The sequence below is a fragment of the Pangasianodon hypophthalmus genome, chromosome 5, assembly GCF_027358585.1.
Source record: "Pangasianodon hypophthalmus isolate fPanHyp1 chromosome 5, fPanHyp1.pri, whole genome shotgun sequence".
Lineage (NCBI taxonomy): Eukaryota > Metazoa > Chordata > Actinopteri > Siluriformes > Pangasiidae > Pangasianodon > Pangasianodon hypophthalmus.
Window position 1 is genome coordinate 7,151,141 of NC_069714.1, and position 26,722 is coordinate 7,177,862.

The 26,722-nt window shown below is 37.9% G+C and overlaps 2 protein-coding genes across 2 annotated transcripts in view; one reads left to right on the forward strand and one right to left on the reverse strand.

Moving 5' to 3' along the window:
• hs6st3b (heparan sulfate 6-O-sulfotransferase 3b) overlaps nt 1-14,437 on the forward strand; it is a 57,573-nt gene extending 43,136 nt beyond the window's left edge. The window contains exon 2 of the mRNA XM_026927988.3: nt 10,075-14,437. Coding sequence (XP_026783789.2) covers nt 10,075-10,765 — 691 coding nt within the window. The 3' untranslated portion in view covers nt 10,766-14,437. The remainder of the gene's footprint in view (nt 1-10,074) is intronic.
• Nucleotides 14,438-15,112: 675 nt separating this feature from the next.
• LOC113535281 (2-oxoglutarate receptor 1) lies at nt 15,113-17,905 on the reverse strand. Its single transcript, XM_026928527.3, has 2 exons — nt 17,766-17,905; nt 15,113-16,966 (listed from the first exon to the last, which is right to left on the reverse strand). The coding sequence occupies exon 2, from the start codon at nt 16,937-16,939 to the stop codon at nt 15,986-15,988; it is 954 nt and encodes a 317-aa protein (XP_026784328.1). The 5' UTR covers nt 16,940-16,966; nt 17,766-17,905; the 3' UTR covers nt 15,113-15,985.
• Between the last annotated feature and the right edge of the window lie 8,817 nt (nt 17,906-26,722).

The following is a 26,722-nucleotide window of genomic DNA, read 5'->3' on the forward strand; positions in this document are numbered from 1 at the left end:
GATAAATATACACTGGCCTTTACAGTAGCCTGCTGTTGTTCATTTTGGCATCACTGTTGTGTAAAAGGTGCACTGGTCAATATTTTTATTCTTATTACAAATAACATGGAAACACCTGGGAACATTCTTGTGCCCAGGGAAACGCCTGGGAGCCATAATTGTTGAAAGATTTATGTTTTACTTTAATGCTCAGAAAAAAGCATATGAACATAATGAACATAAAACATGTAAATTTGAGATCTGCTTGATCATAATTGTCAAAGTACAATGATATGCTGGAAAGCGAACGTACACTCACTGACCACTTTATTAGGAACATCTGTACACCTACTCATTCATGCAATTAACCAATCAGCCAATCATGTGACAACAGTGCAATGCATAAAATCATGCAGATACAGGCCAGCTGCTTCAGGTAATGTTCACATCAACCATCAGAATGGGGAAAAATTTGACAGAAATGCCTTATTGATGAGCGAACGGAGAACGGCCAGACTGGTTCAAGCTGACAGAAAGGCTACAGTAACTCAGATCACCAAAACTGATCAGCTGAAGATTGGAAAAATGTAGCCTGGTCTGATGAATCTCGATTTCTGCTGAGGCACACAGATGGTAGGGTCAGAACCTGGCACCAAAAGCATGAATCCATGGACCCAACCTGCCTTGTGTCAACACTCCAGGCTGGTGGAGGTGGTGTAATGGTGTGGGGAATGTTTTCTTGGCACACTTTGGGCCCGTTAATACCAATCAATCATCGCTTGAATGCCACAGCTTATTTAAGTATTGTTGCTGACCATGTCCATCCCTTCATGCCCAGAATTTACCATCTTCTATTGGCTACTTCCAGCATGATAATTCACCATGTCACAAAGCAAAAGTCATCTCAAACTGGTTTCATGAACATGACAATGAGTTCAGTGTTCTTCAGTGGCCTTCCCAGTCACCGGATCTGAATCCAGTAGAACACTTTTGGGATGTGGTAGAACGGGAGATTCACAGCATGAAAAATCTGCAGAAACTGTGTGATATAATCATGTCGACATGGACCAAAATCTCAAAGGAATGTTTCCAACATCTTATGGAATCCATGCCATGAAGAATTGAGGCTGTTTTGAGAGCAAAGGGAGGCCCTATCCAGTATTAGTATAGTGTTCCTAATAAAGTGTTCCATGAGTGTACATCGATAAATATAGATTTGAACTGATGTGGCTTTATGTGAGGTCAATGAGTAAACAATCATTCCAATGTCTTTTTAGTTATAACCACTAGAGCCCACAGTCTACCCAATGCACCTTTATTGAAATATTCACACATTAGGCCAAAGAGTTCCTTACTGGTGTGACTATTTTTACGATACAATCTGGTTTGTTAATTGTTAAATGTAGAAAACAAAGCCACAAGAATCAAACACTCACTGGACTCAACTTAAAAAAAAATGTCACGATCATATATAAAGTGCATCTAAATGTTTCACCCTTAGTTACATTTCTGAATCAATTTCTCCTTGACCATATTCTGTTTATGTTAAGATTTTCTTGTGTCTGTCCAAATCAAAATGAACTTGTGATCTTCAGGGTTTTCTTTATTTTCTGGTTAATTCTGGACAAAGAGCTCTTCTTACACATGTACTGCATTATTGGACACTGGACTTTGCTGAAAGGTGCAAAGTGCTTCAGCTGGAGGACGGTCCGTTTCACTTTGTCACCAGAATGAGACTTTTCTAGCATGCTTGGCCTCACAGCAGCTCCCTGACAACACAAAGAAGATCTCATCATTCCTGATGTCTCTTCCCAGGTGACATAACGTCACCATCAAAGAGAGAGACCAAGACGCAGAAAGACTGTCCATTATGGTCTGCCAGAGGGAGCAGAGGCACCATTAGGGGATGAGATCTGTTACAAATAATGCATGTTTTCTAGGCTTGCCTGTTCTGTCTTGTCAAGGAGATGAAGCAGAGAGAAGTACATATGCTCTGTGCAAAGACTCTGCCTCTCTGTGTATTTTTTGGTGCAAAATTTAAGCTCATGAAATTAGTGTCCACTAGAAGTAAACTAAGTTTAAAGTTGTATTACTTAACAAGTAGACATGTGCTGTCAACAAGTCTAGTCCTTCCTGTTACAAATTCATATGCCTCAAATACCCTGGCTATTGAAGAAAAACAATTTCAGACATTTGACCTTGCTGTGACCTTGACCCTGTTTGGATGAATTCCAAAATCTAATTAGTTCATCTGCTGGTTACAATGATAATTTCATATAAATCCTACTACATTCAACCACTCGTTCTTGAGATATCATGCAGACGAGAATCTCAGATGGACAGACAGTACATTTTAAGTGCTTTATTATTATTATTATTATTATTATTATTATTATTATTAGTACTAGTAGTAGTAGTAGTAGTGATAGTTGTATACCTAGACGTTGACCTAGAAAAAAAAAATCTAATTTTCAAGTAATTTTCAATAATTAAATATTAACTCTAGTTTTGCTGAAGCGCCATAATTGATATCAAATAAAATATTTAAATAATAAATGAAAATAACTTCTCATTCTTACCCTATAATTAAAAAAGTCAGTGTAACTTGGTCTATTATTACCAATCAGTTTATTTTACATAAGTTATGAGTAGCATTTACCAGATGGCTAATGAAACCATTTTGATATTCAATCTTAACTGGCACTAATTCAGGGAGGGAAATAATGCTTTACTACTGTAATGATCTTGAAACTTAATAGCAAACCTCACATAATTCAGTTTTGGTCGTTAAAAGTCAATAAGCTTGGAGACATTCATGTGTATTTAATGAATGAGCTCTGTTGCCTTTATACAAGGGATTTGGTACTGTAAAATTGTGAAATTTCCCTTTTGACTAAGGTAAGTGACTTAACCACAGATTTAAGAGTGAAAGTTGTTCATGTTTAGTAAAGTGTAGGCATCTATATACTATTATTAAACAAGTCAATGAAATAATTAGTCCATTTTATAACCATTCTATATTTTACAGTCTAGGATTCCTACACAAAGGTCACACATCCCCTGTGGGCTCAGGAAACAAAACACACACATGTAGTGAGTGAGTCTCACTGATCTAAAGGCTAATTCACAGTTAGAGTGTTTCCGAAGCGTTTTTACTCACACATCTCACTAAACACATATGCTAACATTTTAACCAACATTACAGTGCATACCAGATCTATCAAATGTGTGACTCATGCATATAAAAATGTGGCCCATTTGTCCTGCTGCAGTTATTTGCCTGTGAGTGTAAGTGGTGTGTAGACTCTTTAGAAATCCATGTGAATCATAAAGTACCATGATACACACACCACAAAAATGTAATGATTGCTGTGTACTGTATTACTCATTACACTAACACGGGGAACAAGGATAAACGCAAATATGCGTTTGCTCCACTGGCACATTTTTAAGTGTCCACATGAAAAATTCCATAAAAATCGGTAAAGTGTACAGAGAGCAAGCAGTGTGTTTGGACAGAAGGTTGCTTTTGCTGTACAGACGTATCACATATGTGTCATGTCCAGTGTGAATTCTAGGTCATAAATCATGATGAATCAAGAATATGATTTCAAGAATATGAAAACGTTTGCTGAGGAACTTTTGAATTATAAATCTTTACTTGTCTTTTTCTTGAACTGACAATAAGTGAAATGTTTTTATGGAACTAATTTGCCTGAGTTATTGACAAATAATTATTGGCTACATATACATGCACATCAGTATTCCAATATTAATTGAAATTTGGCAATATTCTAATTAGTACTGAGTCATGTAAATGCTGCAGATTAAGACAATATTCTATCAGATTAAGATTCCCCAAATTCCGATTCCCACTCCTGGAATATACCTGTTTTAACTGGAATTTTTTTGCTTGTAAACACCTTATTCAGAAAATCCACTGAAAGGAGATATATGCGCATGCTCAGTCCACAAGGAATTGTGGGTGCTAACAAATGCTTAGCTGTAGGCTAGGTATTTAGGAATGGCAACTCAGGCATACTTACAACAGCCATGTATACAGGAATATTCCGATACCTGGACGCATACAAACATCGTATTCGGAATATGGCTGCAACCCGAATATAGACCTTAAATGGAATTTGATAAATAACGGCTTCTTCTGTCTTTCTGATTTTGGACAATTTGTATTGTCCAAAATCTTACTTGACTGATTAAAAAACATTTGCTGAATATCCAAGCCAACATCAAGTGAGTCAGAGAAGTGGTTCGGAGACCCCAGGGGTCCGTGAAGCACAGTCAGAAGTATAAGGCATATAAGTATAAGTATAAAGAGCGATGTATATAAGCTACATAGAGTGCTATAGAGTGTATGAGTTTATGTGAGTAAAGACTGGCAGAATATCTACAGAGAAGTTTGTGAAGAGAGCCAGTGCAAACAGAGTTCAATTAACATGCGCACATGTACTACTTCAAGTGCTTAATTTCTGATTCTGGAGGTGCTGATTGCCTTGCTATGTGTTGATACGGATGGGTGAAATACTCCTCCTCCCACTGATTTTCTGATGTGTAATATAAATAGTTGTCAGAATGAGCACTGTAAAATTCTGACTAAATTCATAGATGAAGAACTTTTTATCACTTACTTTTGCTGCCAAAAACTAAAAAAAGGGTAAGGTAAGGGTAATTTTAGGTCATTTTAGTTAAAAATGCTTTCAATGTAGAATTAACATTGAACATAAGTGATTATGGTGTAAAAGTTCATATTAGTTCTTATCTTTATTTAACATTGAAACAGAAAATAGATTTATATGAATTAATACAAATACACCAAGATGACATATGCTTGATTTGAAAAAAAGCGAGAGAGAGAGAGAGAGAGAGATAGAGAGAGAGAGAAGGAGGATGGTATCAAATGGGCTAAGCTTGTAACATTTCAAGGGAAAGTCTGGGTTTCTGAGGAAGAAATGATGCCTGGAAGACATAGAGGGAGTGTCGAGGGGCATCTCAGTATAGAGTCCTCACTGCTACAATGGCACATTTTATTCAACTTTAACATCTGTATGTCACAGCTTTCAGCGCTTCCCACCTTAAGTATGTGATTGTGAATTTCTTTGATTATATATTCAGTGTCATAGAAATTAGGTCTGGGTTATTCATCTACCTTTTGCATCTGGATTCCCAATGTAACTGTGCTTCCTAATCCATACAAGTTTAGGAAGCACAAACTTTTGCTAAACTTTTCTTCCCTTTGACTGGTATTACTTCAGTATATTTGACCCGGGAAGAGAATTAGTCTTTGCTTCATTCTCCTCTCACTGTTACACGAATGGTTCGAACATGAATGAACCCACCACAAAGCAATGATTAAGGTGTAACAACTCTATACTCACATTATGATGCTATATTATTGATTGTTTACTGTGCAACCAAATATGTCTTTTGAAAAATTGTGGAAGGGTAGCACAGTGGCACAGTGGGTAGTGTTGTTGCCTCACAGCTCCAGCATACCCCGGTCTGATCCTGAGCTCGGGCTACTGTCTGTGTGGAGTTTCTGTGCATGTTCTCCCTGTGTATGTGCGGGTTTCCGTGGGTTCTCTGGTTTCCTCCCAACTCCCAAAAACATGTCATTGGGTGGCCTGGCTATGCTACATTGCCTCTAGGTAGGAATGTGTGTGCAAATGAACCCTAGGTATGAATTTGTATGTTGTCCTGAGATGGACTGGGGTCCTGTCCAGAGTGTATTCCTGCCTCACACCCAGTGTTCCCAGGATCTGGATCCACAGCAACCCAGACTAGGGCAAAGAGGTTACTGAAGATGAGTGAATTGTGCAATTGAATGATTGTGGAATAATGATAAAGAGTAGCAGTAGTAGCAGAATTAGTGCTGTTGTCATCTTCTTAGGAGGAACCTTGTTCTCTGGTCAGACTTTTTTTAATATTTCCTAATGAGTTTCTCCAGTCTACATATCATTGGTAGGTCTGTGAAAATATCCCCATTCTTGTTCTCCTACTTGTGAAAAGTTACTCTGGTTGGCCCTCAGGTAGCTGCAGGATATTTGTAACCTTGCAATATGAAGCACATGCTGTTTACTGTATATATGCTGAACTATGCCTGTACTTTACAATCTGAACATGAATATGTAAGAAATTTGCAATGTCAGTTGAAGATTGGTTAAGGTACTATTGTGGTGTGTGTGTGTGTGTGTGTGTGTGTGTGTGAGATTTATTTTTTTTTTCAAATAAAAACTGCAGCTTTTATTTAAAGAAATTAAACAGTCATGGTGCTCAGGTTAAGGTTGGATTAGTTTTAGGTGAAGGCATAGCATTAATTAGCTGCATTAAGAATTATATCAGTGGAATGTCTTCACAAGGATAATAAGACAACCGTGTGTATGAGGGAAGCTTGAGTATCCTTTGAGCAATTGAAGCAGAAGTTTAACAAATATATGATGCAGTGCTATCTTTGAGCTCTGGCCAGCTAAGAGATGAAAGACTGACACACATCTGAGTTAGCATTGCCTTAGGGACCAGGCAGGAGATTCACACTGCCACTGATGATAAAAGAGAACAAGCCGTTGGTCTGCAAAAGCCTAGGAGTGCAACTTGTATGGACATGTTCTGATGCAAAAATAAATAATATACAAAATAAAATTGATTAAAATACAAAATAGTATACTGTCATTGTGGTATTTCTGTGCATGTTCTCCCTGTGAATGAGTGAGGGCATGGTGCCCTGTGATGGACTGGTGTCCCATTCAGGGCATGTCCCTGCCTTGTGCCTAGTGTTCCCGGGTCCACTGTCAACCCAGACTAGAATAAAGCTTTTCCTAGAGATGAACGAATGAAGAACTTTCCAGCCATACAAAGTACAGTATATTCAAAAATGACATGATCAGATGATGAAGCTTTTCCTGTTCTTTCCATTTTACTATAAGACTCCACAGCATGTTAGCTATAAATATAGATGCCATGTCTCCATCAAATTGGACGATCGTAGCATGTGAAACTGGTCTAGTTAGGAAAAACAAATAGTGTAAGTTAGAGAGGGCATCTGTTGCAGATTTGGTCTACCAAAATCATTTAAACATCCTTGAATAGGTACACACATTTACACATTTAAAAGTCTAAAATGCTTTGGCACATTTTTCACACATATACAGACATTCTGCAATTTCACACGTAAGCCAACTGAAGTGCTGAGTCCAAACCACTTGTCAAATTAAAATGGCACATTTTCTTGCCTATATCTTTCCTTCCACACACACACACACATATTTTATGGATATATTCCCAACCACATTTTCATTGGGCTACTTTCTGATTTGTCTCTTGAGCTCTTATGGCAATTATTTTGCTTGTTTCCACATTAAACAACATGATACAGCAGCTCTGTGTTATACTATATTTAAGATGTTTCCTGTCAAGGTCTGCTGTAGCATTAAGTGAACAAACTGGAATCTGCTGAGATCAGTGTGTTTTACATTAATTACTGCAGTTCTGCAATATGCGACTCAGGATCATACATCAATGCGTGTCATTCATAATCATGATCGTTGGAGCAAGGACGCTCACATGATATATTTTATAAGCAATTTGGACACCAGTGTTACCAGTGTAAACAATATCAAAAGTCATATATGGCTTTAAATGGCCAATGTATACAACTGGGTGATTCTGTGATTGAGATGGATTTTAGCCCTTGTAACTGTAAAAAATTAAACTTAAAAATGACACCAAAAAAAAAAAAAAAAAGAAATTTGTAGAGGTGTTTTTTTTTAAATTTTTTTTATTAAAGTTATTTATCTGAAATATGTACATAGGTTGTTGTGAAGAACATTTACCACTATTTAAAATTTAAAATTTTAATTATAAATCTAAAAAAAAATCTTATACCTTTACTTCGTCACATACATACTGTATTTGTAAATGTAATATCAGTGGCACAGAAGTGGCAACCCAATCACAGAGTCACTTTTCTAAGCTCTGTTTTTTATTTATTTTTTATTTTTTAAGATTTATTGAGATAAGTGAGCCTACAATTAGGAAGACAAATGCTATACATGAAAAGTTTTATTGTCAAAATATTCAATGCAAGAACTCTAGTCATCTTCATGCTTTATACCAAAAGTATTATTCGCAGACGATGCAGACAGCAGGGCTGAAATGGCTTGAGGTTAATGCAGCGTGACACTGATGGTGTTCAGCACTGGTTTCTTTTTTCCTCACAGTTGGCTTGCTCCAACAATGCTTGCTGCATGTGTTTTTGTGCCGGAGACAGTCTAATGAGAGTGTGTCTGCATTTCAGACACTCCAGGAGCAAGAGCTAGGATATAGCTGCCAAAAGCACTGTACTAATCACAGGCTAGTGGCTGACATCTCTGTCGTGTGTGTATATTACCCTCACACCCTGCGTCCCTTCTGCTCACCATCATGGCCAAATTATGCCTTGTTGTGGTGAATATGGTCTTCATCTAGTGCCAGTTATGACTATCAGTTAGGGCTCATAAGTCCAGTATGAAAACAGAAAATGACACAAACTGTGCCCAGCTTTATGTTTCTCACATGGGTTAAGTTGGATGAGTTAATGTTTAATGAATTGGGTTAATGTGAAGCTGAATTAAAAAATCCTCTAACCTGTTTTTCAGTTCAAACCGCTTGAGTAGGCGGATGCTTAAATGCTTATACCTGACAAGTAGTATTTTTCATTTTAGACAATTTGATGGCAGCTGTAAAATTTGGGAGCTCATTTTTACTTGCTCTTTGATTGACAGATAATTTGCCACTTCTAATTTTCTTCTGTGCAGTTGTCCTGTTTATAAAGTATGCTTTTATCTTTTGTTTTGAAAGTATTTCAAAGCACATTTTTATTTTTTGCACACTACATTTTCATGCTATACTTTTTTCCCCTCTGTTTCTTGCTTGACCTTGGAAAAGGATAAAAAGCAGCCAAAGAAGAGCTCCGGTTTTGGGCCAATCCCAGATCATTCAAAGGCAGAAATCTGCTATTGGAAAGTGCAGTGAATATGTCATGTCCACCTTTCCCTGAGGGAGATGAAGATGAATAGAGAAAACTTTCTTCCAACCATCATCTCTTCTCTGGGGAAACATCAGAGTAGTGCTGCCTTCAGTCCGTAGTCTCCCCAGCTCAGAGGAGATCTATCCTCAGAGAATGAAATACTGCTTCTCAGCAGCTCATTGCAGAAAATAACTGCTGGTGCAGGTCTTTTGACTTTTGGGCTTCAGTTGGACCCTTTTCAGAGGTTTAGGGAAAGTTCCACTCAGCACTTAAGTGTGAAATAACCAGAAAGTGGGCAAATGTCATAAGGTTGCAGTAACAACATAAAGTAGAAGTACATATGTATTTTGTCCTTTCCTTTCCACTGGTATTTCTCTGTGATTTAAAGTTGTGCCTCACATCTACCTGATGTGTTCTCATTTTAAATGTATTAATTTATTTCTATCTTTGTTTACCTTTTATGTTTGTGTATCAGGCTAGTGGATTATATATTTACTCGCTTAATCTTTTTCCTCTGGTACAATGTGCGTTTTAGTTTTTAATGGTTATGATATACATGTTGTACGTTTAATATTTAATACACCATTTTTATAATAAAAAAACATATTTGAAGTTTAAAATCCAGGACTTTCCAGCTTGCAACATGTCCTCTGCTGTCTCTGTGCGCTCCGGAGGATTACAGTTTTAAAATGAAAGTCTTCATTTTTCGCATGTGTTCAGTGGTCGTTCCATGATTTAGAAGAATGAAGCAGATAGTCTGTCTCTGGAGAAGCACTGATGTGTGTAAAATATGTTTCATGTAACAGCTGCTCTCCCAAAAGCCTCCTGTGAATTACACTTTTTCTGGACTGAATGTTGTGGATATTTGATGCATGAACAACCTTATCACAGTTATTAAGCATTCAGCTTGCTGTCAGGGAATGTTAAGGAAAAGGAAAATAATGTTATGGTAAGCTTATGGCTACATCCCTGATGCCTAATTTTATTGATTGATGTTATTGTCGATTGAGTCAGGTTTGTATGCGTTTAAATGTTCAGCATGGACGTCTGAAACTGACTATCTTTGTCCTTTGCAGGAACTTCTATTACATCACCATGCTGCGGGACCCGGTGTCGCGCTATCTGAGTGAGTGGAAGCATGTGCAGCGCGGTGCCACTTGGAAAACATCGCTCCACATGTGCGATGGCCGTGCCCCCACCCAGGCCGAGCTACCTTCCTGTTACAGCGGCGATGACTGGTCAGGTGTGACGCTGGGAGAATTTATGGCATGCCCACACAACCTTGCTAACAACCGGCAGGTGCGCATGCTGGCTGACCTGAGCCTGGTCGGATGCTACAATCTCTCATCCATGGGTGAACGTGAGCGTGGTGCTATCTTGCTCGCCAGCGCCATGAGCAATCTGAAAAACATGGCCTTCTATGGCCTGACCGAGTTCCAGCGTAAGACACAGTACCTGTTTGAGCGCACTTTTCGGTTGCACTTCATTGCAGCATTTACACAGCTCAACAGTACACGCGCTGCTGGTGTGGAATTGCAGCAAGATGTGCGCCACCGCATCGAGCGCCTCAACTTCCTGGATGTGCAACTCTACAAGTTTGCCAAGGAGCTATTCCTGCAGCGTGTGCAGTTTGCACGCCAGCAGGAGAGGCAGGAGCGGCGCTGGCAACACGAGCAGAAGGACCACCAGAGTAAAAGGCAGTCAGAAGAAAACCAGTCGCAGCCTGCCACCACAGAGGACTACACCAGCCAGGTGGCACGCTGGTGATGCTCCTTACAAAAAGGCACACTCGCAGCACTGAGCCAAGATGTAGATGGGTTGGCCATATTTTCAGCTCTTATTCATTCTTCTCTCTCCTTTTTTGTTTGAGATGCAGTTATAAGTCAGCACACTGGGAAATGTTTCATTAGATGGTCAAGTCTGATAATCTGAAACATGAACATGAATGTGAAACAATGAATATTTGAAATGCAACCCGAGTAGACTGCAACATGGGTAAAGAACAGGTTCTGCCCTTAAAATGTTCTTAAACAGCCTAGCATCACAAATTACCAGACACATTAGCAAAAATGCTAAACTGGCTAATGATAAATAAAAGCTATGGAGAATCAGTTCCACTACTTTTGGTTGTTTTTTCAGTAGCATCAGCGTTTTTGTGTTCTTTTCCATTGAAGCACACTGGAACACCATCTGACTCTTTGGTGTCTCTGTATGTGGCTTTATGGGAAGGTCTCACTGAACATGAGTCTATATTTCCATTCTCGATAAGCGATCAGTGATGTGACATGTTAAGGATACACACTACTGTAAGCAGGAGCCCCAATTTATTAATATGAATTTTTTTTTAATGTTTTAAAAAGCAATAAAAATATCATTCAAAAAAACATTTATTTCATTCATTAAAAAAAAAAAAGCTTCTGTGCAAGATAAAGAAAAGCGTAGCATATCAAAAATCATTTGGCAAACTAAACAAAAAGGCTGTACAGTTAACTGCAGAATTATTGGCACCCTTCAAGAGAATGGACAGAATGATTATATAAACCGAACACAACGATTCAAACTTTCCACTCAAGAGAAACTACTTTCTGTTCCTCTAAGAAAAATAATCCTCAAAGAACTTCTTTTTTTTCAGATAACAATATGTTCTTTCAAAAATATATGTGGGAATTTATTGTCACCCCTGAATATTTGAAATAAATGCAAGAAATAATCTGCATTTTTTGGAAGAAAAAAAAGCCATCAAACCTAAAAAGCTTTCAGTACAAAAGAGACAGATTGTTGTTTACCTGCACAAGTATGTGAATAAGTGTGTGAATATATAATGAATATAAAAAGACAAATGCAGTTAAATTACCAGTTGAAGATTTGCCATGAATTAGCACTTTGAGCATACAAACCTTCCATTCATCTCCCCCCACCCACCCCAAAGATCACAATATCTGAGTTGCACATTTTAACTACATCTTGGGGTCATTATGTTTTAAAACCGATTAATAGTTGTGGACTAGTTGCAAGAAAGAAGCTCTTCCTGAGAACAAACGACAAAATGCAGCTCATTGGAACTACAGCTGTATCTTGTGGTCAGATGAGACAAAAAAAAAAAATTTTGGTCACGCACACTATCAGCATATTTGGCAGAAAAACACCTGACTGCATATAAAGAAGAGCTTATACTTTCTGTAAAAATCTGCTTGTGTATCACTGGCGATTTGGGATGTTGTGAACAGGTGCTCTTGTAAAGATTAATGACTTCCTGAGTCCTTCTACTAAGTAGCAGGATGCATTAAAACCAAGACCTGCTTGCTTCTGCCAGGACATGGACATAGATGGATCTTTTCTCAAACATTCATCCAAATTAACACAGAATTGGTTTCAGAAGGGGAAAAAAACAGTGTTTTGCAAAGTTCGAAAGTCTTTGGATTTAATCCCTACTGAAACTCTGTGGTCTTAATTAAAGAGGGCATCTATATGCATAAATCTATATATATAGAGGAGATTCTGCATGCAGGACTGTTCCGAGATCTCATACATGTATCTCCAACCTTTTTACACATTAGGGAAATTGGATCTTTGCTTTTATTTTCTCCGGGGGTTCATCATTAATTCATCATTAATTTTAGGGGTGTTGATAATTTCCAAATGAGTGTTATCCAGAATAAAAATGCACTGTGTCAGACACCCATGGATGTTTGAAAAAATATTGTTGTTTGAAAACAATAAAAAAATAAAACTGGCTACTAATATGGTATTCATTTTCTGATAGCAGTGAGCTAGGATGCTTATGGATGCATCATAGTATCAAAGATGGTAATGTCTTTTGGGTACAACAAGACGAGTAAAAACTATTCAAACAACTTTCTGTCACAGACCCCATAAAAATGAAAACATCATTCATGATTGTTCTAGATTCAGGATTATTTGGAATGTGAAGTCAGTCTTAGAAGATGTCTTTTTCTCAGCTGAAATGGAATAATGTGCTTTTGAGTTCTGTTCACAAGACGCTAAATTAACTGTACACAACAAGAGACACCTAAGCATGGATTCTTGCATATATTTAGAGAATTTAAGCCCCAAACTTCCTTGTATATTTACTTTAATTATACACTGTAATTTTACTTTGAACAAAAGCTGAGAATCTGAATGAGCTATAATAAGGAATGGAAAGTACTTGTTGAAAGAGCAGCTTTCTCCCACCTCCTCCTGTCTGTCACTTCCTGATTTTACAGATTTACAGAGAGCATGGAGAAGACTCAGAGCGAACTCTCAGTGTTAGAAAGATACCAGTCATACAGTCACATACAGAACAAGATCACACCCTAGTTTTAAGCTCTGCATTCACTAACAGAAGTGTACATTTACACTTTCACTGTAATGGGATTCATTTTTATAAAACCTCCCCGAACAAGGCAAAACTCAACAGCAGTGAAGCCTGTTGTAAATGAATTGTGTGCTGCTGTTTTGTGTTTGTGTATTTTGTTTACATTGCCTGCATTGTATGAGGCTAACAGCCTGCTATATGTGCAAATGAAGATACATACAAGATGTCTGTTAGCATGTGTGAGTGTGTATGGATGTATATATAAGACAGAGTGAGTGGGAACATAATGAAATATTTGCCATCGGTGTTGTGTATTTGAATTGTTTTGGTCACTGAAGTGCAATACACTTTAAAGGGAACAATCTCATATAGAAATTGCAAATATTTTGGAAATATCACGCCATAATTTGGCGGCGATATTCAAAACCTCAAAAATTAAAATGATATTCTAAAGAGATACAGATATAGAATTCATTATTTATATATAACTGCCTTTTTGGTGGTCGTGTTGGTGATGAGGAGGGAAGAGGTGTGCGTTGAAATTAAACTTGAACTGCATCACCAAAAAACTTTAGTATTTTCCCCCCACTGACTTCTATTTTCTGCTTCTTCTGGGTGGCACTCGTCCAGCATGTGAGAGTTGAAGACCAAGTGCTGGGCTATGTGGCACAGCTCCCATTTGTGAGTCACTGAATTGCAGACAACATAAAGCTTAAAAAGAGCCAGACAGAATCGCGGAGGACTGAATTGGAATGAAGGAACAAATAAAAGTTAAATGAAACAACCATCTCCATATTTTAGACTCTCTGGCCATGACATTTGATGCCAAATGCCGCCCTTTACCACTGTTTTCTTCTTCACACTGTTGTTGAGTATTTACCAAATTGTTAATGGCTATACAAGTAGTAGATTACGAGATTTTTTTATTTACTCACTTATTAAAACAGTACTTTAACAACAAATTACTGGCTAAAGCAGAAATAATGAATTAACTTTTCACTACCAGTAAAAGAGACATCAATTCATTATTTGTTCACAAATTATGACAACTACAGCATTTACATTTACAGTATTATTTATTTCTTTCATTTCTTATTATCTTTATTTAATTCCTGTAGTGTGTATCAAAAAATGCCAGTCTTTTATAATCCTGTACCATATCCCATGTCTGATGTTTCTGAAGCGACAAAGTCCCTTTCCCTGTTAACCTCTGCCTTCTTGTGTTTACAAGCCAGCTAATATTTGTGTATTCCTTTTTAAAATTAATTTATTGTTATTTTAAATGTTATAAATTATTTCCCAAAGGCTTATTGTCATGGCTCAAATTGGAAAGAAATCTCTTACATTGCCAGTGAAGCAGCATGAAGTAATTCTCAGTGTTCTAATATCAAAATGGGACCAGAGTCAATCAAGTCAGTGTGATCCCACCTTTATTGTGTGGTAGTAAGCTGAAAAAACAAGGAAATTGAGCTATGGCTAACACAAATTGATTTGAATTGAGTGCCAAAGACACCTGCAGAAAACTGTACTAGCAGTGACACACTGCGCTAAATAAGCATGGCAAATGGATAGCCAATGAGTTTTAGCTCATCAGGTGGTGCGATTCATCTACTGTGAAGAATTCAGTGGAAATACCTGCTCATTTGAGCTGCTTATTCCCAAGGTCAACCCTTTTGAAGGAAATTGCCATTTTAAATGTGGAAGCTTAAAGGAAATGAAACAATTTAAACTCATGATCAGATTTTTTTTTATTTAATTAATTTATTTTTTAAAATTAAAATTCAAAACAGGATATGCTGTAAAAAAAGGTGTTCCCAATGAAAAACCCAGTAAAAAAAAAAGCAAACAAAGACTGGTAATTGCCCTACATTTTTTAGTGGAGAAAAAATATATATTTAGCTACTTTAGATGAATATATCTCTAGAAAGCATGATATTATTTAGGCTATACTACAGAGCCCTGTACTTGGACAAATTTAATTATCATTATATATGCTCTCATTGTGTTAAATTATCAGGACAGTTAAGAAATAGATATATAGACCTGAAGTATGTGATATTACCAATGATTTAAATCATCTGGTGTTTATTTAGTCTTATTATTGATTATTAATAAATATTAATGTGACCTAAACAGAGAAAAGACAAAATGTTCTTACTAACTGAACAAAACAGGAAAAAACCTTATTTACTCCCCATTCCCTGAAAATGACTTCCTTTTTTACTTAACACACTTAGCACAAGTTAGCAAATTACCTCATATTGCATGATAGAAGTGCTTGAATTTTATGAATTCTATGCTTGATTCAGTGCTAATACATCAATATGTGTTTTACCTAAATGTTTAACGACTGCCCCAACAACGGCTCTTAAACTTCTATTATAAGGTTTGTTTTTTTTCTCATCACAAATGTTGAAATTATTGTCCACAGTAATTACCCTAACAGTGCATTTTGAATCTTTGACATACGAGCTCAAACTCAGCTTAACTCTTTGTGATATAGTAACAGTAATCTTTTCTGCCAGAATGCTTCTTGCTTTCACACAGCTTCAGTTTGAACTCAAGTAAAAGTCAGTTCTCTGTCTGTACTGTAAATGCAATTCAGATATAGAGCTATGTAATGTAGATTAAGTAAAATGAAGAGTCCACAGAGGCCTATTCTCAGCTCTTCAGCAGATAACAGTCACCTTGCTGATGGTAGGTTTCCTTCTGGATATCAGGCTGTAGAAAGCCTGCTGGAACTTGTCTCCGGCCAAGGTGAAGAGTGCCAGATTGAAGAAGGTGTTAAGGCCTGCCAGGGGCCGTGACAGTGTGTAGACATCATTGATGATTTTCTTTTGCAAACAGGATGTCACATTGCTCCTCAGACTGTCCACTCTCAGCACCCTCAGTATGTGATAAGGCAGGAAACACATGACAAACACAGTCAAGATCATCACTGTGAGTCTGTGGGCTCGCACCCGGCTGGGCCTAGATGCTGAAAGGCTTTTGCCCAGTGCACCCCTGATATGTGTGTAACACCAACACACTACAACTAGAGGCAGCAAGTAGCCCAGCACGCTCAGTAGCCAGCCATACCACCACACCGTCTCTGGGTCATTGCTGGCAAAGTCCAAGCAGTCTGTGGTGTTACCATCTTTCTGGGTTGTGATCATGCTGAGCATTGGGCCAATCTCCAGCAAGGAGATAGCCCAAATGGCCAAGCAGGCAGAGACGCCCCAGCACGCCCTTTGGACCTGAGCTGCTCGAAGTGGGTGCACCACCACCACATAACGGAAGACACTGAGACAAGTAAGGAAGAGGATGCTGCCGTACAGGTTAAAGTGGAAGCAGAAGCGGAGGAGGCGGCACATGAACTCTCCCAGCATCCAGTTCCTGGTGATGTAGAAATTAACCAGGAAAGGTAAGCTGAGAGCGTACAGCAAGTCAGCTACTGCCAGATTCACCATAATGATGCTCCCACTCTTCCAAGGCCTCAGCTTGACCACGTAGGTTATGATGGCCATGAGATTTCCAGTAAATCCAACCACAAATATAATCCCATACATAGCAGGAAGGTAGTAATGCTTTATAGTTAAATCAACAGACAAACAGACACCAGACTCATTGTCATACACTTCCATTGTCAGCTTATTTTGTCCCACAGATACCTAAAATGCAGATTGAACAAATTGAACTTGTAGAAGGTTAATTTACTATTATTTTAGCACCAGATGAAGTCTTTACACACTGAGATGGCATTGAGACCTTGAACAGTCATGACACAAGATAATAACAGTGATATTGCATTATGAATTAAATATAATGAAGAAACAAAAAACTTTTGAAAACTGATTCAGTCTTAATCCTTTTCCTTTACACTCTTGCTATCCTTTAACCACATCTTGACAAGAATTACTTACAATTTGTTGAATTACACTACCAGTCAAAAGTGTGGACACATCAGATATGGATATAGATTTTTCATTGTCTAAAAACATTTTGATAAAGGCTTATAGTTGACAAATGTAAATAGTGATGTGAATGCCCAAGTATAAATATATTTCGGAATCAAGTCTATTTTAAGTAGTTTTTACAACATGTAGTTTTCATTTAGAACAAACTGCCAAATTGCCTCCTGGGCAAAGCTCCCTTGTGAAGCTGGTTGAGAAAATATCAAGAGTGTGCAAAGTTTCTTGAGGAATTTCTTGGCCACTCAATAACACCATATGCCTCATTCCATAGTGTTAATGTCTTCATTATTATTTTAAAATAGTAAACATAAAGAAAACCCTTCTATGAGCAGGTGTGTCTAAAATTTTGACTGGTAGTAAATGTTAAATATATGGATCAATATCAATACTGATATAAACATGTATGTTTTTATAGACTAAATAATATAAATTACTCATAAATTACAAAGGCAGTATTTTCTCCGTGCTTTTAGTCTAGAAATGTGGGAGTCCTTACCTGTATCTAGTCAATTTTCTTCAAGTTCAAGTGTTCCCAGAAACTTCTCTAACGTTCTCTCACTTTCACATTTTCCTTTTAATCCTTATACTCCAACTACATGTTGTTGTGACTGTTGTGAATACGTACTTTCAGTGTTGTGCCCCACACTTCCTTTTACTTATTGCTAATGCTTAAATTGTGACTCATGCTGGGAAGTCCAGGTAACAAGGTCTTGATATTTTTCTCAGTTAATATGTAATCAGTTACCCATTTTAAAAGGACTTCCTGAAACAAATCCAGATATATTTCCTACAATATATTGTACAGCTCCATTGCAAGTAACTCGCATGGCATAAACACATATGTGACATAGGCAAGTCACTCTCATTGCAGTGAGGATATACAGTGTATTGAGCCCTACATGCGATAATTACACTTCAGCAGCTTCACGAACAGCTCCTCTACTGCTACTGTTACTGCATCCTCCTTGAGAATGAGAATCACTCAAGGAGTTGATACTGTATATTAGGCTAAATGAGGATAAAAGTCTCTCAACATTCTGATATTGATACTCTCTGCTGAGAATGAAAGTCATTCAAGGTGCTGTTACTGTATCTCTCTGGAGGATAAGAATCACTCAAAGTCTTAATGTTGTATTCTACTGAGGGTGAGGATCATTCGAATCACTGTTCTCAGTAGTGTGAGGAAAGATTCAGTTGTCAGAAAAGATTCAAAGTAGATGGGGAATTCCATGTCACCGCTTCTCAAATGTCCATAAGTGATATTCCTCTTAGTGCCACCCGGGAGGTAGCCATACTTAAAGGAAGATGGCACATCTTAACCTGTATACAAGCATACTTGCACAATCGTTTCCTATACGCAATGGGTAAACGTGTATGAAGACAGCAAAGCCTTTTTATGGTGCTTCCCAAACAGTCAATCATTAACTCATTAGCTGTCAGTCACTTGCACATGATGGACGGTGCCGGAGACGGAGATGGAGCTAGCCAGGACACATGTGCTACATACTCAACATCCTAGATAGGGATGGTGGGTTCAACCATAGATCAGACATGTTCAAACTTTGGTCCCCAATGCAGACACTTTGTCCTGTGTCCATGCAATATGTCTAAAAGCTGTCTATGCCTAAAATAGAAAACCACTTTATGTTTGCATATTCCTTTGATTCATATGCCAAGCTGGACAAGCTGGTTAGCACCAATTGCAGATTAATTCACCATGAAGTTTCTACAATTCATACAAGCTCTAAACTCTGCATCTGTACACCAGTTTAAACAGTAGGCCACATGTCTTGTTCAGCAACACAGTCAATTGTGGCAAAATTAGTAATAAATCAAATATTAGAACTACAATCACCCATGGTGCACCTCAACACACTCTCTGATGGGTCAGATTTTAATAATAGTAAAATTAGAGAAAATCAGATGATTAGCCTACCTGTGACTTTGAATCCACTTCCTACACTCCTTGATAAGTCGAAAACAGGAAAGAGGACAAGTGTGATGTGGCAGGGGCCTTTTATAGGCTACACGCATCAGGTCACAGTCACAAGGTGACAACTTTTAGTAGTTAGCAACAAAAAAAAAAAAAGAAGAAGAAGCACGCAAATAGGAAAACTCTGCTACTTCCAAAGATAGCTGCCCTACCAATCCGAAACAAAGGAAGTAGAACTTCGATTTTTTGACTGGTAAGGCTTTAGCTATATGTTGTTACAATACAATAAACTCTTTCTCAACTACAGTAAACCTGTTGTCGTTCTTCTTTTGGCTGCTCCTGTTAGAGGTCGCCACAGTGGATCATCTGCATATTTGATTAGGCACAGTTTTTACGCTGGATGCCCTTCCTGATGCAACCCTCCCCAGTTTTATCCGGGCTTGGAACCAGCACAGGGAGTGCACTGTCATGTGCTGGGGCTGGTTCCCTGGCCAGGAATCGAATCTGGGTCTCGGTGATGAGAACACCAAGGCCTAACCACTAGTCCTAAACTATTTCTCCTTTAATGATTAGATTGTAAGTGTAGCATGCCGTTAGGGCTAGATGTCTCATCACAATCGTGCATTATAACATTCATCTGGCTTTAACTCAACCTTGTAGGATATAAACTGCTATGCTGAAAGAAGGATATTTGGAAATTCAGACAACATGATTGAATGCATTCAAGTGCTTTTGAAGAAGGATTGACTGTAGCCTCCAGGTGTGCTGGTTTGAACATGTTCAGAATTGACACCCTGCTGGGTTTTTCAAGCCCAGCAGATTCCCTCTCAGCAGTAGCCTACCCACAGTGTATGTAGGATGTTCAACCACTCAAAAAACATCTCTCGCATTACAGGGCAGTGGTTGAAAATAACTCACAAATAAAAGAGCTGAAAGAGGTAACACAGATTGTATACCATACCGTGTGTATGTCCATGTCAATTGCATATCTTGAAATATTACTTAATAAAAACCCAATGCTGAAAACACAGAAAAAAAATCCTATAATGTAGCTCAGGAACAAAAGCAATGGGGTCGTGGATATCCTTTGGATTTCATGTTGAAGATGAGTTGAGGAAGAGAAAAACATGAGTCCATGCATGCACCATGCTGTGTGTCAGCATTGTAGGATGATGATGTAATGGTGGGGTACATAATTGGAACCATGGTAAAAATAGAGTGACAGCAGAATGCTGAAAGATATCCGAACATCATTACCAATCAGGTGCATCCCATCATAGCAGCAGTGAATAGGTCTTTCCAGCTAAATTCCCTGTGCAAAATTATCCAGGAAGAGACAATTAGTTCAGTTTAATGCAGTTGCCTGCCCAGTCACCACAATCACAATCCAAATCATGCTCTGCGGATGAGATGAAATGAACAATTATTCAATTTAACACCACTGTGGGAAGAGATATCATGGCTTGTGGAATGCTTTTGATACCTTATTTACTCTATAGTCCAACAGACTGAGCCAGATATGAAAGGGAAACAGAATACAGCACTATATTTGGGAGGCTAGTGTTTAATACCTTAAATATAGCTATTGTTCCTTTTGAAATTGTTTAGCTAGTTTGTGTCATTATGCTTTTGAGTGATGAAGTTTTTGTGCTAGATTCATGAGGAAGAAAATCAATTCCAAACATCAGAACACAAAGGTTTTGTGTTTAAGAAGGATGGTATTAGAGTGTGACTAAGTAAGTATGCATCTAAAAAATATTGCTGATGCAGTACTAGAGAAGATACAAAGCGAATACAAAGAGCTGTGATAGTCTTAAAATGCCATGCAACCTTCCTGCTGAAACATATCTGCTAGATAGGCTTAGACATTTATTTTATGTGTTCTGCATTGATATCATTATTTCCTAATGTTCATTCAAGAAATGTTACAGAGAAATGATTGCATTTTGTCAAAGAAAATACAGTCAGGTCCATAAATATTGGGACAGTGACACAAAACTGTGTCACTGTCCCAATATTTATGGACCTGACTGTAACATTAAGTAATCGACCACTTTTCAGACAAAAATACAAAGAAGTTAGCAGGTTCTCTAAGATGCCTGGGAAATCTTTACCAGCTGATTTCCTTATAAAGATACTGTATTAAAGGCAAAGAGTGGTGATGCCAAAAATTTGATTTTGTTTATTAATGCTCATATACTTTTGTTATATCTACAACTATTTCATTTCATTACTTTGAAGGCATCTCTGCTTTACAGAACTTGCTTTAGACTTCTGCAAATCCTGTATGTGTGTATATACATATACTGTATGTCTGCTAGGCTCTGTAAATATCAGAATTGTGGTATATGTGAGAAGAAAGTAAAGAGAGCAAAGTCAATGACTTTTTCAGAATCTATGCAAAGCGATGGTTCAACACTCACAATGATCTTGTATTTAATAAAAAAAAGGTTTATTACCTAATTTTGTGCCAGAGTTTCTCCACGAAGCTGTCGTATAATTTTGATTAAGAAATGTACATTGGCTCATTGCACTGAATATATAATAAGAAATGCTGACCTTTCAATGACCTTTTTGTACTCACACTAGTACATTATATACTACTGTATATTCACTAGGTGTAGTAGTTTAAATGAGACCTACAGCATATGTTTTGCTGAAGCCTTTTTTGGTTTCAATAAGCAGATAAAAATGTCAGTATGGAAAGATATATGATAAAGTATATTTAAGGATTATGCTTATCAAAGACACAAATGTGCTAAAATGTTTGTCTTATTTATTTACTCACTCACTCATTCACTCAGTCACTCACACATTCACCATCCCACTCATTCATTCACTCACTCACTCAATCACTCACACATTCACCCACTCACACATTCACCCACTCACTCATTCACCATCCCACTCACTCATTCATTCACTTACTCACCCACTCACTCATTCACCATCCCACTCACTCATTCATTCACTCTCACTCACTCATTCACTCACACATTCACCCACTCACACATTCACCCACTCACACATTCACCATCCCACTCACTCATTCATTCACTCACTTACTCACTCACTCATTTACCCTCCCACTCACTCACTCACTCACACATCACTCTCACTCACTCACTCATTTACCCTCCCACCCACCCACTCACTCACTCACTCACTCACATACACCCTCCCACTCACTCACTCACTCACTCACACACTCACTCACTCACTCACATACACCCTCCCACTCACTCACTCACTCACTCACACATCACTCTCACTCACTCACTCACTCATTTACCCTCCCACCCACCCACTCAATCACTCACTCACATACTCACATAGACCCTCCCACTCACTCACTCACTCACATACACCCTCCCACTCACTCACTCACTCATTCACCATCCCACTCACTCATTAATTCACTCACTCACTCACACATTTTCCCTTCCACTTGCTCACTCACTTACTCACTCACATATTCACCATCCCACTCACTCATTCATTAACTCACTCACTCATTTACCCTCCCACTCACTCACTCACTCACTCCTACATTTACTCTTCCACTCGCTCACTCACTCACTCACACATCACTCTCACTCACTCACTCACTCACTCTCACATTCACCATCCCACTCACTCACTCACACATTCACCATCCCACTCATTCACTCACTCACTCACAAATTAACTTAGTCACTCACTCACTCACTCACTCACACATTCACCATCCCACTCAATCATTCAATCATTCAATCATTCACTCACTCACTCACTCACACATTCACCATCCCACTCACTCACTCACTCACACACTCACTCACTCACTCATACATTCACCCTCCCACTCACTCACTCGCTCACTCACTCACTCTTTTACTCACTCATTCATTGCATGGTGTTTCCTCAGTAAATTGTATGGCCTTTTTAGATTAAAATAGCAGTTCATAGTTTAGCACCATTTTTCAGCTCTCTGCTGTCCTCTAGTGGATTAAAAAAATCACCAGCTTATCTGACAGGGCTTCGTGGGTCCCTGGAGGAGTAGTAGCCCAGGTTCGATTCCCAGTGCTGGTCCCAAAAAAAAATCAGGGAGAGTTGCGTCAGGAAGGGCATCCGGTGTAAAAACTGTGCCAAATCAAATATGCAGACCAATGATCCTCTGTGTAGCCAAAAGAACAACAACATCTTGGCTGAAGCCTTCATCTGGATGTATGTGTGAGTGCTCAGCCTGCATGGCCTTTCATTTGCAGCATGTTCAATCAAATAGCTTTGTTTATCAAAGAATAAGCCTGAAATCTGAAAAACAATAAACAAGGAAATTGTGCATATCCAAGCCATCAGTCCTGTGGTGTATAGAAACAAATAAAAAGGCGCATGTGGCAGTCGACAATCTAGCTGGCTGAGAAAACAGATGCTACTGAGGAAAGGGAAATTAGAGAAGATGAAAGAAATCTTCTTACACAGTAATAAAATTTTAACTGCCTAAGAATTGCAAAGGTGTGGAAAGGCTGGTTTTGTGGTTCATGACAGGCAGACCACAACTTTTGACATGTCAGTCAGGAGGCAAGTCTTTAATAATCAAAAGAAGATTCCCAGCAATATGTTTTTGCAAAACAATTTGGGCCTAATAACAGCCAGTAACTTTTCTGAGACATTTGTCCTATATTCTATTAAGAATAAAGATAGTTAAATATAGTAAGATAGTTTAGATAATTACTTATTTACTGCTTTTTATAAACTGTAACTTTTTAAATTGCACTTCTAGTTTAACTAATAGCTTAATGCATATGCTAATACTCCACTACTCATGTATATTTATGCTTGAAAGATTTTTGCTTCCATAGGCATGCTGGGTTTGAAATGATGCCCTGCTCACTAATCCCTATATTGGAAAATCAAGAGTACTTCATAGAACACTATTATAGGAAATACATTTGACTGAAGTTAATGATTCATTACATTACGCTACAAGCTTTTTCATTATCGTTCTGTCACAGTAGTCTCATTCCATTACATAACCAATACAACCATACTGCAAAATATTGCACAATATAGTGAATAGGACATAGTTTTGCACAAAAGTCAAATTTTATTACATTTACATTTACAGCATTTAGCAGGCACTATTATCCAAAGTGACTTACAAAGTGACTCCTGCTTGGTCATTAGGTCAGGGACAAAGAATATGATCAAGACAAAACCCTCCTGTAGGAAATTAGTACAATATGATAACATTTTTTTAAAATAGAGTCTTGTTACATGTCTTCCTTGTTTCTTGAGGGATGGTGGGTCCAATCAAGCTATACACTGTAAAATGCACATGTAAATGTTTTATTATGTTTTATGAAGTTAAGAAGTTGCCCAATTAATTTGTTAGTTTATAAATAAATAATTTATAGTTTAATTATTTTGACATTTCATATTTTTTAATCACAAGGGACACTTTGCTGTTTTTTTTATTATGACTGTAGAGTGTTTAGCTTGAAGGCGGATAAGTGCACATCATGACATTTCTTTAAAATTAGAGGATGTGCCCTACTTTGTCTTGTTTGATTTAAAGCAGATGAATGTAAGAGTGATAGCATTATAGCAATTATCATATTTTGAATGAATGTCATTATTTTCTACAGAAAGAAAATAATATTTTCGACAAACCACTCATCCCTGGTGTTCCAGGGCTATTCTCTGGATAGACTTCACCATGACTTTGACCAGGATAAAGCAGTTAATGAAGTTGAATGAATGAATGAATGAATGAATGAATTTTCTATTGAAACAATAAAGCTCCACACATGTCAGCATTTTAACTGTAGTGTATGAAAGTGTCCAGAAGAGTAAAATAGCTCTGTGGCATGTGAGAAGATAAAGGCAGCATACTGCTACAAAACTGTAGCCTCACCTGTTCACAATCACCCACACTGCTATAAATAACCTGGACAAACAGCCTTTGCTCCAGCACTGTACATGTGATGATTTGATGAACCTGGCAAATATGACTGAGCTCCTTACAAATGCCGAAGTTTCCTACTACAGTGCTTGCTGTACTTTTCTTCTCATGAGATAAAGTCAGACAAAGACAAGGTGGTTCAGCTCATCTTGCTACTCACTGCAAGAACTCCCCAATGCACCACCGCTATTTGGGTGATCAAGGGTGGCATTGTGCATTCATACAACTGATCTGTACAAGAATTTTCCACCATATACCATCACCTTCCTGATGCCAACGAAGAAGGAGAACATCTCATGTCATTCATGAGTTTCTAATGTTGGCTGTTGGAAGCAGATGAAATGTCATACTCTCACAAAGTGGGGAGATTCATGCAGATAGCAAGATGATCTTTATTTACCACCACTCTTCAAGAGAACATGCATAAATGATTGCATAAAATATACTTTGCATTTTAAATGTGTAAATTCTATGCAGATTTTTATTTAAATTTATTTAAATGTATCAATCTAAACTGCATTAATAGCTAGTCTAATGATTGAAATACATTATATGGTCAAAAGCAGTGGACACCTCACCCCATATGAGCTTTTTAAACATCCCATTCCAGATTTAGTCCCCCTTTGCTGTTATAATACCATCCACTTCACTCTTCTCGGAAGGTTTTCCACTAGATTTTGGAGAATGGCTGTGGGGATTTGTGTTCATTCAGCCATAAGAGCATTAGTGAGATCAGGCACTGATGTTGGATGAGGAGGTCTGGGGTTCAGTCGGTGTTCCAGTTCATCCCAAAGGTGTTCAGTGGGGTTGAGGTCAGGGCTCTGTGCAGGACACTTGAATTCTTCCACTCCAACCTTGGAACACAATGTCTTCATGGAGCTCACGCTGTGCACAGGGGCATTGTTATGCTGGAACAGGTTTGGGCCTCTTAGTTTCATTGAAGGGAAATCTTAATGCTACAGCATACAAAGACATTCTATACAATTTTTGCTTCATACTTTGTGGCACCAGTTTGGGGAAGAACCACATATGGGCATGATAGACAGGTGTCCCCATAGTTTCTCCATATATTGTGTATTTACAATATGACACTATTACTGTCCATCTAGCTCCATCTAGTATGTTATTCATACATATACATCATAAGTTAATGATTTAAATGTTTGAAATGTCCTTGAAGTGTTAGATAATTTATTGTAGTAAGTAATACTATAATTGTATAGTCAAAATACAGATCTTATGGCATTGTGCTTCTGTTCTTTATTGTCTAATCGCAACTGGCCACCAGATGCCAGGAATGGGCCATTTTTCTGCGTGTATCAAGTACATCCTCTATTCTGCACGTTTGGAACAGTAAGTGTAGTTGAGTAAAATGTCAGACTCACATCAAGTGCCATCTGTTTTTTACCCATTAATGTACAACTGGCATATTGTCAAGTCATCTTAAGATTTAAAACATAACAACAACAACAACAAAACATGAGGTTAGAATGCAGTGAAGCAAAGTTCACAATGAATGGCCACTTTGTTAGGTGCTTTATTATTGCACTATGGTACACTCTTTTGACATTTTATC

Bases quoted from the DNA above. Each gene is read 5' to 3' on its own strand.
- LOC113535281 (XM_026928527.3), bottom strand. From the start codon at position 16,939: ATGGAAGTGTATGACAATGAGTCTGGTGTCTGTTTGTCTGTTGATTTA.